General features: G+C 38.6%; 1 protein-coding gene across 4 annotated transcripts in view; it reads right to left on the bottom strand.

The window, feature by feature from the left end:
• Window positions 1-7,912: 7,912 nt before the first annotated feature.
• LOC100115771 (DNA directed RNA polymerase II polypeptide D) overlaps window positions 7,913-16,632 on the bottom strand; it is a 151,390-nt gene continuing 142,670 nt past the window's right edge. Inside the window, exons 1-5 of one of the 4 annotated variants that reach the window (XR_004345146.1) lie at window positions 11,229-11,518; window positions 10,955-11,090; window positions 9,706-10,847; window positions 9,277-9,457; window positions 7,913-8,297 (exon numbers count right to left, since the gene is read on the bottom strand). Coding sequence is in view for 2 of the 4 variants with exons in the window: in XM_008215856.4 (XP_008214078.1) it covers window positions 8,123-8,297; window positions 9,277-9,457; window positions 11,229-11,289 (417 nt within the window). In the remaining 2 variants the exon portion in view is untranslated. Of the gene's footprint in view, window positions 8,298-9,276; window positions 9,458-9,705; window positions 11,091-11,228; window positions 11,519-16,632 lie in introns of those variants that run through there. The other 3 variants (XR_512902.3, XM_008215856.4, XM_031933121.1) reach the window with 3 other exon arrangements.

The raw sequence follows: 16,632 nt of genomic DNA, 5'->3' as shown, positions 1-16,632 counted from the left end.
TAAAACGCGCGCTTCTTATAATTATGAGCGACAGGTATAGGTCGGATTTGACGCATGTATTCCCGATATTCTTCTAAGAAGAAATTGGGATCCGGTGTCTGATCTTCGGGTATGAAAAATTCGCCCGGAAGGCGTAGGGTAGTGCCAAACATGAATTCCGCCGGGGAAGCGTTGGTATCAGCCCGAAGATGACAACGTAGTCCGAGAAGGACTGTGGAAAGAGTACGAGGCCAATCTGTGTCGTTGTGGCACATGATTGCAGCCTTCATACAGCGGTGCCAACGCTCTATCATGCCGTTAGCGGCGGGATGATAGGCGGTGGTGCGAATCCGTTCGCATCCTATGAGCGAGAGAAGAGCAGAAAAAAGCTGAGACTCAAATTGTGAACCCTGATCGGAAGTGATGACCTTGGGCGCGCCATACCTCGCAACCCAAGTATCGAAAAAAGCTCGTGCGACCATTTGAGCCGAGGTTTCGGGGAGAGGAACAGCCTCGATCCACCTGGAAAACCTGTCAATCATGGTCAAAACGTACTGCAAGCCATCCTTGATTGGTAACGGACCAACAATGTCAATGTGCACGTGGTCAAATCGACCATCTGGTGCTACAAATTGACTGGGAGTGAGCTTGACATGTCGTGAGATTTTTGATTGCTGACAGTCGAGGCAAAGTTTGCACCAGTTAGCAATGTCGCGATGCATCGCTGGCCAGACGTACCTCTGCCTGATCAGACGATCAGTGACCTTGGGCCCAGGATGAGCTGGTTTGTGAAAGAACGCAAAGACGGATTCTCGCATGGAAACTGGTACAAAAGGTCGAAGAGTTTCACCTGTTAAATCACAACATATCGTTGTGTGATTCGGACCGAATTGAATGCGCTTCAAGGATAGTGAGTGCTCAGGTGACTCACGTATCTCCTGAAGTTGTTTGTCAGCCTCTTGCGCCGCTGCAAGTTCCTCAAGATCGAATTCCAGAGGGAAACGCACTGATTCGATTCTCGAAAGAGAATCAGCTACGGTATTATCGATACCTCTAACGTGTTCTATGCGCGTAGTGAATTGCGATATGTAGTTTAATTGTCGCACACGACGAGGTGGAGCCTTGTCAGTTTTTTGCAGGAATGCATAAATAAGTGGTTTGTGATCTGTAAGCACAGAGAAGTCACAACCTTCCACGATGTGTGCAAAATATTTGATGGCTTCGTAAACAGCGGTGAGCTCGCGATCATACGCGCTGTAACGCTGTTGCGAAGGGGATAGCTTCTGAGAAAAGAAAGCTAAAGGTTCCCAGATACCATCGAGCGATTTCTGCTCAAGAACCGCGCCTACCGCAAAATCTGAAGCATCAGATACGATGCGAAGGTCTGCACCTGAGCGAGGATGCACCAGGAGTGCTGCTTCTGCAAATTCAGATCTGACTTTCTCGAAGGCTTCGTCAGCTTCAGGGGTCCATTGAATCAAACGCTTGTCATTTTTGCGAGAGTCGCGAAAGAAAGCGTTGAGAGGAGCCTGAGAGGTGGCTGCGTGCGGAAGATTTCGGTGATAAAAATTCACCATTCCTAAGAAGCGACGAAGTTCTACAATCGTGCGAGGTTTGGGAAAATTCAAGACGGCATCGATTTTGGCTCGAGTAGGCCTGATTCCCTGAGAGTTGATGAGGTAACCAAAAAACTCGAGTTCCTCTACCATAAAGACGCTTTTGTCAACGTTGAGCCGAAGATGGAATTTCTTCAGGCGCTCGAAAACGGTGTGCAGATGCTTTTGATGTTGCTCACGAGAGTCAGAAGCGATGAGGATATCGTCAATATATATGTAGACGAAGTCTAAATCCCCCAAAACACGATTGATATAGCGCTGAAACGTTTGGCTCGCATTGCGGAGACCAAACGGCATGAATAAAAATTCAAATAAGCCGAAGGGCGTTATAATAGCCGTCTTTTCGATGTCCTCAGGCGCAATCGGAATTTGATTGAATGCCTTGTGAAGATCGAGCGCGGAAAAAATCTTTTTGCTGTGAAGATTGTTGTTGCAATCATAAAGATGCGAAGTCGGATATTTGTCTGGAATAGTAATGGCATTAAGACCCGTGTAATCACCGCAGGGTCTGGGTGAACCATCCTTTTTTTGCGCCATGTGCAAAGGGCTGGCCCAGGGACCGCTACCAGGTCTGCAGATACCTGCTTCTTGCCACGCACGGAACTCGGCCTTAGCGGCTCTGAGCTTGTCGGGATGAAGCCGACGCGGGCGTTGAGAGACGGGAGGACCCGAGGTGTAGATGTGATGATACACATCAGCTTTGCCACTGAGGCCAGCTCTAGCGGGACCAGTGATCTCTGGAAACTCCGCTAGCAACTGAGCATGTTCGCTATTAGGCGAGATAGTAGAGATAGCAACGAGGGGTGCTGCTCTGAGAGTCGCAGCCGAAGAAATGTTCGTCTGGGTGTCAACCAGTCGCCGGCTAGCCAGGTCGACTGTGAGACTATGGTGTGACAGAAAGTCAGCACCAATTATAGCGGACGGAACCTCGGCGATACAGAAATTCCACGCAAATGAACGGCGAAGACCGAGATCTAGCGTGCGATAAGATTCGCCATACGTATTAATTTTGGTGCCATTGGCCGCAAATAATTTAAGACTATCGGGCTTACAACTAATATTATTTACAGCAGGAAGCAGAGAGATGTCTGCTCCTGTATCGATTAGAAAGAATTGACCTGAAATAAGGTCTTGGATATGGAGACGCTTAGAGGAATGACCTTGACAGACGGCCTCCAAGTCCGCAGGTCTTACTGGTTTTTTGCTTTCCATTCTGCGTTCTTACTACACCAATCCCTGCAGGAGGTAGGATTGTTTGGATACTTGGAGTGCGCAAAACGGGGGCCTTAGTGTTACGGCTCTTACTCCTAGATCTGTTGGAGTTATTATTAGAGCGAGAAGAGTTGCGAGATTCGCGTAGAGATTTCTCTAAGCTAGCTAGACGCTTGTTGAGATCCTGAAGGTCGACTGAAGAAATAGATCTATCCGTCTCTACCGCATTGAGACGTTGATCTGGGACGGAGTTATGAATGTGATGAATCCTGTCCGCAAGCTCGAATAACTTGTCGTCAGGAAGATCCGTTAACGACGCAATCGCAAACTGCACGTCCTTGGGGAGAAGTTTCCTCCAATAGCTACGCACACCGTCCTTATCGATGTTAGGACCGGCGTGAATGTACATCTCTTTAAGAAGATCAGAGGGCTTCTTGCTACCTAGAGCGCTTCTCTCGAAAAGTTTGTCAAGACGCTGTTCAACAGTATCGGAAAACTCCTTTAGCAGAGCTTGTTTGACTACCTCGTACCTGCCTTCAAGGGGAAGGTTACGAATGGTGCTGTCTATTCTAAGGGCAACATCTCTGCTCAAGCTGCGCCAGAGAGTGGCGAATTTAAGCTTGTCATCAGTGATGTTGAGAATCTCGAAGTTGATTTCGAGACCAACGAACCAGCCTTCTGGATTGTGAGTCCAGAAAGGACCTGGATTGATTTTCTGAGCCAGAAAGGCGTCTGAGTGAGGACGAGAAGCGTCCGTGTGTGTTGGAATCAAATCTGCAGGGACCAAGCTGCCAGGAGCATTGGTTGCAGGTTGGTTCATAGTGGTTTGAGTATCCGTGTGAATCGGATTACTCTTAAAATTATCGAGAGACAATGATGCACTGGAAACAGGAACTTTAGCTGATGCCGAAAAAGAAGGAGCAGTCGGATTGAGAGAAAACGCTTGGTTTGAAGTGCTGAGAGCAGAGGCTCTGTCACTTTCTACACCGGAAGCGAGAGAAGTTTGCAAACGAAGCCTATCCGACAACTGGTCGATCTGAGTCTGCAATGGAGCAACTGCTCCCTTAATCAAATTGGGAAGCTCGAGCTGAAGACTGCTTAGCGTAGCTTCTAAATAAGTCTGAGCATCAGAGCTTGGTTGGCCCAAGGAAGGATTGTCCTTGCCAGACCTCGTGCCCAGGGGTTCATCCTCAAAATCACTGTGTACTAAAGGCATGTTGGAGCCGAAAATTGTGCCTGATCGGGTCTCACTAAGAGACTGGCTGTTGCTCGCAGAGTGCCCGCTGGCGCTCATGAACGCTGGGGAAAGCTGCTCAAGATTGACAAAATTGCCTATTGGGTGCACGCAGGCACCTCACAAAATAAACGCTACTAATTGTATACGGATCTTGAGCCGCACACATACGCAGGGACGTAAAACTAAACGCTACTAACTAGATTTCTGCTGCGAGGTTTACAGTGTGACTAGCGCAAGTGTGCACGCAGGCACTGTATACAAACAATAAAAAATTACGCATACCTCGTGCAGAGTACGTGTATGAAAGAAGAGAAAAGAAAATTTGAATAAGCGCGCTAGCTAGTCGCGAACTATCGTGCGAAGCTGAAGTTGGCATCAATGAACCACGAAAACGTGCTGGCTAGTTATACCGAATCAAGGTTGGCATCAATGAATCACCGAAACGCGCTAGCTAGTTGTAAATCGATGCGCGAAGCTAAGGTTGGCACTACTGAGCCAGAAAAACGCGCTAGCTAGTTGTAAATCAATGCGCGAAGCTAAGGTTGGCACTACTGAGCCAGAAAAACGCGCGCGCTGAGAGAACGAAACAATTGCGTCATGGCAAGATGGCCGCCGAATTCTCGGAAACGAATTCCGTTGGCGCGCTTTCCTATGAACCGCCGCACGCTTTTTTCTATTTGACGCGCGCTTTTTTTTTAAAGTTCGACGCGCACTCGAGAAATTCCCGCGAAATACCTGGGGTGCTCGATGATGCGATGAGGAGAGCGGGGCAGACCTGGAGGCTCCGGTGACGACGTCCAGGTGGTGAGGAACTGCCGCGGAGACGATGTCCAGGTTGCCGTGCCGCCCCGATGCCGATGACGCTGCTGCCTTGAGAGCTGCTGAAGAACTGCTGCTGCGCCGAAAGGCGGTCGCCTGGACAGGCTGACCGCGGCGATGATGCCGGTGAATGCTGCGGGGCGGTCGCCTGAACAGGCAAACCGCGAGGCTCTCGACGCCGAGTCCCGCGAGCAGCTAGCGGGTGCGAATCATCAGGCCGGCGAAAATCCGGCGAGGTCCCGCGCAGCCCTCATCACGTCGGGGTCACCAATGTGGGATGTCTTAGTCCAGCTGGACCTGGGTAGAGGCCCACTTCCTCTGGGAGATGATTGGAGAGGATAAAGATGTAGCCAGGACTTCTACAAGAAGAACGTTTATTAGAAGAGCGTCGAACGTACATCCGTTCGACTCAAGAGCCAACGACTTTCTCTCCGCGCGCAGGCGGCGTATTCTACTCGCCAACATGGCGGCTTACCCCCACTCGGCGGAAGAGGGGAGAATCCCTACACAATCAAGTGTCAGTGCTCCATCTCGTGTGCAGAACGTCATTAATAAGTCAAACTCGAAACGCGTTATCTTGGCTTAGAAAGTTACCAGGGAAGCTATCGACCAGTGGTGAAACTCTCAACGTCTACAACATGTTTTAAATCCGTCAAATTTGATGCATCTGGCTGGAAGGTCTTCAAGAATTACTTTGATCTTATAAATTGCTATTTCCAAGATGCGTACAGATTCCAAAGTGAATACGCTCGACCAACGAAGGTGTACATGGAAAATCATGATCTGATGTTTACTTCTTCATACAATACCAAATTGATATAAGAAAGACCTGTCGGAACATCCATCTTTCCAAATCTTTTGATTGACGAAGAAAACGATGATGTACTGCATACAGTTAGTGCTTCCCATTTCAATGACTACACTGGTGCTGCTGCTGCTACTGTTACTGATGGTGAGAATTTACGTCATCAACCACCACGAGCAAAGAAACAAAAAATAGCTTATCATCAACCATCGATATGCATGTAGCAAGTCACTTTTGACGGGTTAAAAATTGTCTCACAGTGTATTGACGAACGTATGAGTAAACTTGAAGAGTGTGTTGATAAAGTGAATGAAATTGTTTCTCATATTAAGAAGTTTATAATTGACTGTATTAAAAACGATGGTATTGAGAAAGACCCTAATTCTATACTAAAGACGTATGAGATGTTTCAACAATATTATACTTTATACACTGAAAATATTAAAATTATAATTCACGACAAGTTTAAAGATACTATTGAGGAAATAATTTTAAATATAATCTTATGTGAAATAGCTGCTTTTCAATTGTTTGATATATATAAAGACATTTATACTACCATAATTAAAGTATAAATATACATGCTATTTTTTGTCATTACGCTTTGTACATATGTCTTCCTATCTTGTAATAAACCAGAAAATATTAAAATTCACTTTTTGTGACATCATCTAAACCTCCCACCCTACTGCCACTCCTTACGACTCTCTATAAATATCAACTGTGCATAAGTATGTTCTCATTGCTTCGCGTACACTTGACGAGTCATAATCGTAATATAGACAAACACAATATGGAGAAGAAGAAGAAAGAAGGTTCAGGTCGAGAGGAAGTGAAATATAAACCGGCTTCTGGATTCCAAAAGTATCTACCTCAATATTCTTCCAATACTGGATCATTCCCGAAAAAAGAAGGGTACAGGAGTTAGTCCTGACAAGGAAACAAATAAAGATTCCAAATATCAAGGACACAACAACACTGATTGGGGATAGCAACAATAAAGTTTTATTCTAAGACTTTTATTTATCAATTAAAATCGGTCCTTTTTAGGACCACAATATTTCTATAAACGTACTACAAACTCATCATACATAAAAATCTCATTATCTTATGACGTCATAAGAGGTGTACATGACGTCAGTAACAATCCATATTTATCTTAATTGTTTACAAGATAAATGCTTAAGATGTTGGCGATACCTTATCTTTATTACCTGTTTTCATAATAAAAAAAGTATCATCATGGATTATTATTGCGGTAAAGATAGCTTCTTTGTTTATGTAAACATGATATCTTAATTACACACGTATAAACAAGATATACTTATCTTAATTAACTGTTTATAAACATGATACCTTATCTTATATTTATTACTTGTAAAGTACCGTCATTGTTTATTATTGTGGTAAAGATATCTTCTTTGTTTATGTAAACATGATATCTTTATCTTAATTACACGTGTATAAACATGATACCCTTATCTTAATTACCTGTTTAGAAACATGACACCTTATCTTTATGACTTGTTTACATTGATAAGATAAGGATGCGCCAGTGATGACGTCATTTGTTATGTCTCCCCATACCGGCTTACTTACTACTTACGTATTACCAGGCAAATTACATGTTTTTTTTAGTACATACTAAAGATACATACAAAATATATGTATTTATTTTTAACAGGGATGGCACGCGTATGCGCTGTATCGGCATAATTCAGCTTTCCTGATTCTGCACACGAGTGCCGGTGTCCCCCAGGCTCACTTTTTTCCGTATAGAGAGATGATGTCGTGGAGTACTGCTATTGGAGGCACAGTTTTTTATAGATTTTCTATACAGCCTCTCATTGTTACTTATTCATTAAAAAAAAAATTATTTATTGAGTAACTTCTTATCTCCCCGCTTGAAAATATCAAATGCGATCTTATGTAGATTTTATCAAAATCTTATATGGATCTTATTGACATCTCTTCACGAATTTCACAGTTCACCTGGGTTACGTCCAAGTTATTTTTTGAACTCTGACTGAAAAACTTGAAAAAACTTTTTTTTAAATACAACTTGATTTATTACAAATTTTCAAGCCTGTGTAAAATATAATATAAGATCTCACTACGAATTTCAGACACAAGATTTATATGAGATCTTAATAAGATCAATGTGAGATCTCATTATATTTTTAGCTTATCAAATATTTAAAGGTATAATTGTCCACCAAATGAAAGAGGTTTTATTAATAACAATTTTTTTGCTTTGTAATTCAGCAGTTTACTAACCGTCTTTTATTATTCAAAATTTAAAAATTATTTTGAAAACAAAGTTTTAATATTTTTTAATATGTTACAAGTATCAACTTCAAATAAATGTTCACATTTTTTAGTAATATAAAAATGAATTAAAAGCAGATAAGGTTTGTGCATTAAAAAGAATTATAAAAGTTGTATGTTCTCCAATTAATACTGAAGCGACCTTTTTGTTTGAATATCATCCAAAATTGTCCTTAATTCTTCATCTTCTAATCGTCCTTCCAAACTTGGTATTAATGCTTTTGCTTCTTCTGGTGTTTCAGGACAAAGATTAGCAATTGATGCAAGTTCAAATTTGTGTAATTTTTTCTGGCTCAATAAACTGAAAAAATACATACTTTTGTTTAAATTTACATAAATTTAAGAAATTAAATATTTAATATCACATACATTAATTAAATATGTGAATTAAAAAAATTGCATTGTATTTAATTTAATAGTATATTGTGCAACTAGGGGGGAAAATTGGCCTTTTTTAGCAAGGGTGATGGCGTCCGAGACGGACACGAGTGCTCAAAACATCACCCGAGTCAGAAAAAGCCACTTCCCCTTGTCGCACACTGTACTTTTTATGATAAGTGCATGAATAGGTCACTTATTGTGCATATGAAAGGAATAGGAAATCCGAGGACTTCTCAAACTATAACAAATTTGTATTTTTTGGTTATTTAAATTTCGAAATCCAAAATGAATGTATAGCGATCAAATAAGATACACACACGCACACGCAAACACACATGCACACTCACAAACAGAAATATATAATTTTCGAAATTTTCAAAATACTTATATGGACACACACATTTATCGGATAACCTGCAGAGTGAGGAAAAAATTACTCCCTTGGGAGGAAAAATGAGTAGTTTTTTCTCACTGCTAAGAAAAAATTCGATTTTCCATTCATTTTACATGCATGGAAAGTGGCCATTTTCATGCATGTATCATGAAAGAACAGTATACAAAAATGTACAAAGGTTTTAAAGTATACTTTTCTAGACCAAGTATGAGGATTGCAATACAAGTCTTATGTACAAGGCAACCTAGCACAAGCCAAAGGCAAAAAATTTTTAAATTGAAACAAATTTTATCGGCAGGCAAAAAAAAATGTATAAGTTTGCTTTCCTGCAGAAAGGGTATATTTAACATTAACATAATTTTCAGCGCCATCAATGCATTGGCTGATTTAAAAGTTGAGAAGTAAGGTACCGCTATTTTTCTCACTTTTCATAGTTATATCTGTACTCCCGAGAGCCTTCAATACTAATAGTTTTTAATAAGTAAATAAAAGTAAAATAACTTACTTTCGAACAGCTGCAATAGTTTCTTTGTTTTTAAATTTTCGAAAACGATTTGTATAAGTAAGGCTTTTCATAAAGACTTCAGAAAATTCCTGCTCTTCTTCAGCTGATTCATTCTGAGCTTTGCGATGTTCAAGAAGCATGTGAACTTCTGAGATTAATAATGTATCTGCATTTTCAAACTCTGAAAAATATTATATTTTTTTAGCGTAAATACACAATAAATTGATTTCCAACTTACAGCATAATATATTTAATATTGTATTTTATAGAACAAATTTTCAAGTAATGAAATGATTTTTAAATAAAATGATAAGTTAACAAGATTTTTAATATTGCTTATTATTTATATTTCATGATTGCCTCTTAAAAAAAAAACAATTATACTTTAATATTAACCTAGAAAAAAATGTATAATAAGCATTCAATTACTTAATATTAATTTTGGTAGAATTTTATTTAATTATTATTAATATATCCCTCTTTTATAAGAAACTCATGAATCTTTTTAGTTTTGTTAACATCTATTTTCAGTAGGTGTCTTGCTTGAGCTAATTTTACTGAACCACACTTTTTATTTTCATTCATAAGTGAATTTTTAATATCTATATAAATGTCAGGTAAAATTCTGACTATTGAACAAATCTCTCTTTCAGCTGGAGATAGTTTGTTGTAACCTATCATGCCAGGATGTATGTCAAGTGGGGGAGCCGCTTTGCGTCGAGAAATATTAGAAATCAATAGACTTTCATTTGAGATGTTTGGAACAGTACTGCGCCAACTGCATTCTATATTAGTAATATACTGTTTTTTTTCTTTTTCTATTTCTTGTCTAAGTATAGAAAGTTCTTCAAACATTGAGATACTATAAAAATGTTTTATGCCATTATTTCTATAATTAAAAAGTTGCCTCAAACGACTTTTTAATTGTCCAATTTGGTGTAAGCATTCCATAATTGTATCAAACTCGATTCCACTTACAAGTTGAGTGAATATTCTTAGTCTATATGTAAGAGATCTAGTTACTGTTGCGTCATATCTTTGTAAACATGACAATGTTTTTCTTGAAGAAATTAAACCATGATTCTTTACAACTTTTCTTCTTCGAACCCGCTCTTTTAATCTTATATTATAGGCACTAACTAAAGCCACTTGTAATGTTTGGCCAAGGACATGAACAAAATTATGCGAGGAAAATTCTTTATATTTAAGATTAGCAATTAAAAGTTCAGCATGATTGTCAAAGTTTACTTCAAAATCTGATCTGGCAGAATTATATCCAGCCATAAGTTTAAAATTAAGTGTTCCTGGAGCAAATCTAGGTGGATCGTCTACATTTTCAACTTTAAGATTATAATAAATTGATTTTGGACCAAACAAACTAGTGGCATTATGTTTAAAATCAGGTAACCCTGCTATAAGTTGATTATCAACATAATTATGCAAGTAATGTTTTTTGCATTCATCTGGAGATTTTCCAGGTAACCGACGAGATACATCGACCCAATTACCAAAACCACTTTCTTGCACAAGATCAAGGATATTTATTTCTTCTCTGGCTGTCCAACCTGATCCTTTGAACAGTGGAAAATCATTTTTAATAATCATGTAACTATGATTATTATTGTGACAAGCTTTTTCTTGGCCTTTGGCAAAACATGGAGAACAGATCAGAACATACTCACAAACAGCACAGCGAATGTAAGGTTCAGTCATAGGATTGTTGCATGTAAAGCAAGTTGAGTCTGGAGTAAAAATTTCCTCATTCCTGACTGGCATCTCAAGCGTGTTATGATGCTTTTTATTTGATGTCCAGTCTGAAAGTAAGAAAATATTTACTTAAGACAATTATACCTTTTCACTTTATTGAATTAAAATAACCCCGTGGGGTTATGCTACTTATATTTTACCACGATGGAAAAATAAATGTACTTTTGTTGTTTTGGCGTACTGACCTTTCGGAAATTGCAAGTCAGCTGCATCCTCTTCAATAGTATCTAAATTCATATTAGCCATAATTAAATGTCGAAAATCGAATCCGATTTGTTATAATGATACTTATAAATATCAAGACTCCACCGGTGTATAGCGCGTCAATATTGGTACGTTTGATTTTTTTGTTTATAGTCAGTATGGGTGCGTTTGATTTTTTTTTTCTTGTGGGTATTGTCGAGATGCACTATTAAGAATGTTAACATGCAAGCTCGGCCCAGAGGGCGTCTTGGTTCCCAGCCCCAAACCCGTGTTAAATGTATATCTATATATATGCTCACGGACACGCTCTTTTGTGTGTGTATATCACGTGACCTAACTTACATATGCAAGAGCGTGTCCGTGAGCATATATATACATGTTAAATGTGTGTATATATATATATATATATATATACACACAGGGTGTGTTCCAGAGGGAACGCCAGCAGCGGTACAGCAGTCCGGTCCGCGTTCGAAATTCCGCTGCTATACTGTTACTGTGAAATCGTTCCGTGTCAGCTGTTTGCATGGTATCTTTTTTTCTTTAAAATCATTATTATTGTATCTTACAATTACAGTTTCTATGTAATTATTGATTCGAGGAATTCTTCGACATTCACGACGCGGAATGAAAAACATGATCGCGTCATTTTCATCATCACTGTTTTCACTACTAGAAGACGATAAAAAGTTATGTAACAAAATTAGATCTTCCATTTCGTGATTAAAATTGTACAACTCTTTCAATGTATTACATACTATAATAACTGAACTTATAATAAGAACTTTGTAATGTTCAAGAGGTTACAACTGCAAACAGTACAAACAGAATCAGCTGACGCGGAACGATTTCACAGTAACAGCACAGCACCGGAATTTCGAACGCGGACCGGACTGCTGTACCGCTGCTGGCGTTCCCTCTGGAACACACCCACATTTAACACGGGTTTGGGGCTGGGAACCAAGACGCCCTCTGGGCCGAGCTTCCATGTTAACATTCCTGATTGGTCTATTATTCATACTCAATCATGTCCCAATTCCCATCTTCTAAGGCTGCGTTTGATATTGATTTAGAGCACGTACTACGTACTCGTACATACCTAACCTGAACTGAAAAAAAAACAGTTGTTTCTGCTGTAAAGTTCGGTAGTTTTAACCGTTCTGCCACCGTAACGACTGTTCAGTAAGAACAACGGTGTGCCACTGGTAATTTTGGCGAGTCGCGACTCGTAAAATTGGTCGCTTACGCGGGACACCAGCAGAAACGACCGAACTGATTCTTAAAAACTGCTGAACTCTACGGTAATTTTGGCGAGTCTTCGTACAATGACGGATTACTGGTGCGAGTTCAGTTAAAATGGCTGTGTATTTTTTCAGTGTACGTCGGTGGATCGTTCGTTTTGGTTCTAGGTTTCGGTGTCTATAAGTTTACATCTAACTTCACGGTGACCCATTATAGGCGAACTGTTCCTCGATGTTCCTGGCTGTCCGCTGTTCCTCACTGTTTCTATGTATTTTCGTATTTCTTTGTTAAGTGTCCAGGCCTTAATGTAAGTCGTTTGTGCCCTTATTGAAAAAATGACGTCATTAAAAGACGTTATTAAATGACGTTATTCACCCCCCCCTACCCCAGCCTATAAAAGTATATTTTTTGTAATAATAAAAATACTGACCGATGTATTTTAATTAGCTCTATCCAAAAACATCGCCAGATTAAACTGCTCCACCTTATATTTCTAATGAAAAATCAATAAAGATTTGGGGAAAAAAATAAATTATCTTAATTTTGATACAGCCATATCTTTTTAAATAAACAATATTTCAAACTGCTCCAAACTGCTCCAAACTGCTCTATATCCATATAATACTGCTCCATAGTAATTTTTATCGGCTCCGCTATAGTTAACTGCAAAATAAGTAAAATTCATTTTGTCAGAAATGAGCTGACTGAAGCTCGTAGCGCGCAGGCGCGGATCTCATTCATTGCCGTATTGCCGGGATAAAGTTTAAATTAAGGTAAAGAATTCATGTGTTACAAACTAAGTTTCTAACGAAATAAATTTTTTTATTATTATTTATTGTCAATGGTGTTTAATGAAAACGTATTTTATTTTAGATTCTACCTTAGGTGCCACTGTATTAACTATATATATATGAACCAAAATGCGGCCACCTTCAAAAATCGCTAAAAACGGTTTTTGGGCTGTAACTTTAAATCCAAGCATTCTACAAAAAAAAGTTAAAGAGAAAAGTTGTAGATCTTTGTAAAATACAACTTTTTTCTATTGACATCAAATCATGAAAATGCTTATAACTCGAGTTTACAGCCCAAAATCGATTTTTTACAGCTAAAAACCAATTATTTGCCATAAAACATTACGGATTTACGTTTTACATGAAAATGTTAAATGTAAAAGTTGTAAACATTTTCAAAATACAACTTTTTACCGTGGCACACATTTTTTAAAACACTTTTTGGCATACGCAACCCTAAAAGCGATTTTTTGATACATAAATTCAATAATAACTTCGGTGCAACATGCCCCATCCAACCCAATTATTTTCAGCAATATTCCTATATTATTAAAAGCTGAAAGTTATATTTTGGCCTTTATCTCATACATATATACAAAATTAAACTACTTTTTTAATTAAATTATAAAAAATGCATAATTTAGGAAATACGTAATCGCCGAATACAATCCGTGTAACTTGGCATCATATAACGACGTACGCTATATTAATTAAATCTTTTAAGCTGAATCAGTACAATTCACTATCAAAATTCAAGTGTATATACTGAACTAGAAAAACCTAAACTCAATAAAGAAAATTGCTGAGATTGAAGAAAAGCTCTAAGTAGCTTACTACATCCCTCTAAACTATGCTAAATACCTAAACAATCAATTTTTTAATATTCTAATTGAAATCCTACAAACGAAATATCATCCTTTTGTTTACTTCCTCTTGAAAACTGCGATACAAAAGTGTTGTATTATTTATCTGAAATTACAATAAAATAAAATTAAAATAAGATTTTTAAGAATATCTACAAACAAAAATAAATAATTGATACAAATACAAATAAGTTACTAATTTTCTAGTAGTTTTGATGATAGTGTTGATAACCGCCAGAAGAATATCAATCAAAACTTTGACAATATTGAAAAAAAACAACAGGATAATACTGTATAAGCACCGACAGGCATTACGAACGCGAAGCGCGAGCGTAGGGCGTCATGGCGAGCACGAAGCGCGAGCGTCAGCGGTGGTGCCTTATGCGCAAAACGCGAAGCGCGTGTGTTTTGCGTGCATTGCATCGCGGCGCGCTAGTTATTTAAAGCTTTGCAATTAAACTTTACTCTCACAGCATTTCCTCCAATCATCTTGAGCTCTTTAAAAACATCATGAAAATCATTGAATGGTCTAGTTCCCTTATCCCATTCAAGTCCATGATAATTACGCTGCATCCAACCGTTTTCCCTAGCTTCTTCTGTTGATAATTCATTCCATGCACAAGGTGGTTGAAACACATACAGTCTCAGTATTAAGAGGCCATCCATGTCGACTGCAGCAAGTTCTTTAATAATTATATTATTTGCATATTTGAAGCACTGGATATTCACAACAATCTCCATAATTGTGAGTCTAAAAATCATAGGGAAAAAAACATTATTTTAAACAAAATTTTTTGATAAAATTCATAATAAAAAATAAAAAATTACACTGGTTGACAACTAGCCATCACTTGCGCGCGCACTCAAGGATATTCGCTACCTCCTACTCTCGCGCGGATCCGAGGTCACCCGCGACCTCCCACTCGACCATTTGCGCTGATTCAAGGTCGCACTCACGAATTGCGCGTGCATCCAAGGCCAATCTCTGGCTCCTCTCCTACTTGCGAGCCCCCCGCTATCACACCGCCAGCTCTCACGCACTACTTCAAGGCCGTTCTCGCGCGCTTCCTACTGCCGCTCTCCTGAACTATGCCTACGCAGTCAAAGCTATATATCTCCCTCTTTCTCTCTCTATCTCTCTCACTCTCACGAAGTGGTGCCGGTGGTGTGGGTTCTTTAGTTTCAAATTCAATACGAACATCTACAGCAGCTTGTTTCACAGACTCATTTTGTTTTGAGCAATCGATGACAATTAATGGCGTATATTTGATAAAATCACTTTTACTAACTAGCAAATCAGATTGTAAATCTTTGTTTTCATAGTAAGCATTTTAAAATTGTATGAACATTTCATAAAGTAAAGTATATTGATTCCGCTCGATGTTGAGATTTAAGTTACCATATGGGTAGTACTGTGAGTTAAGAAAAAGTTTTACATTGGCGATTTTACAATGATCAAATTGACTTGCATTTTTTAGAGCTACACCTTTTCTGTTTGTCTGAAAGGCTAAAATAACAAATCTTGTCTTCTTTAATTGATTCGACGTTTTTACTGTCCAGATATGTCTTGATGATGCTGGAAGCATTGGATATTCATATAATTCCCATGAAGGAAAACTCATAGCAATAGGAATATCTTTTTTAATATGACTGAACAATCGTATTTTACGTTTGTCTGACATAGCAACGTAAGGCATCATCCACTCAATCCGAGTGAGTTAAAACTTATACTCTTCAGTTGATGCACCTGCTGCAGGAGCTGTTTGTATAATAGCATTAATATCATTTCTTGATCTTGTGAGTACAAGTTCATGATTAACGTTTACAATAATTTTATGATAATCTTCAGCAAATTATAAAATCATTGATAGCGGGATTGATACGTCAAATTGTCCACTTTCTTCGATTATTTTAGCAGTCTCTTTAACATCAAGCCATCCAGCATTCTCTAACGGCTTACTTTGATTTGAACTATATGAGACATAACCTTTCATGATACTGGTTATACCAACATTCTTACACTTATCGATTCCAATAACGTTAATTTCATAACGAATTTCATCAAATAAATGACATATAGCATTGTTTACCAACTTTGTTGCTGATACGTTTGTATTATCCGATTTTTTTATCTTTTCACAAATATGTAATGAACTTTTTGAAGGCAAAAGACATAAATCTTGATGTAGAATTGATATACGTATCTCATCACTATTATTAAAATTTAGTGAAGTGTATGGTTGATGAGTATGTATTTCGTAGTGAGCGATGGATTCGTCAAAGACGATCGGTGTCTGTACACTAAGAATCGCTTCCATATTTCCTTCTATTGTTTAAACGACAACAGCAAATAAGAATACAGCTTATTTGATCATTTTTACAGGTTTTCTTCTTTTTCTGACGTCTGCGATCACTTTGAGTCCGAGACTCTTCAGATACTGAGCGTTCTGAGGTGTTAGACCTTTGACTACTTGTCGATGAATAACTTT

This window comes from Nasonia vitripennis, assembly GCF_009193385.2.
Source record: "Nasonia vitripennis strain AsymCx chromosome 1 unlocalized genomic scaffold, Nvit_psr_1.1 chr1_random0009, whole genome shotgun sequence".
Lineage (NCBI taxonomy): Eukaryota > Metazoa > Arthropoda > Insecta > Hymenoptera > Pteromalidae > Nasonia > Nasonia vitripennis.
Note: the sequence above shows the minus strand (reverse complement) of the source record. Positions and strands in the feature narration are given on the sequence as shown.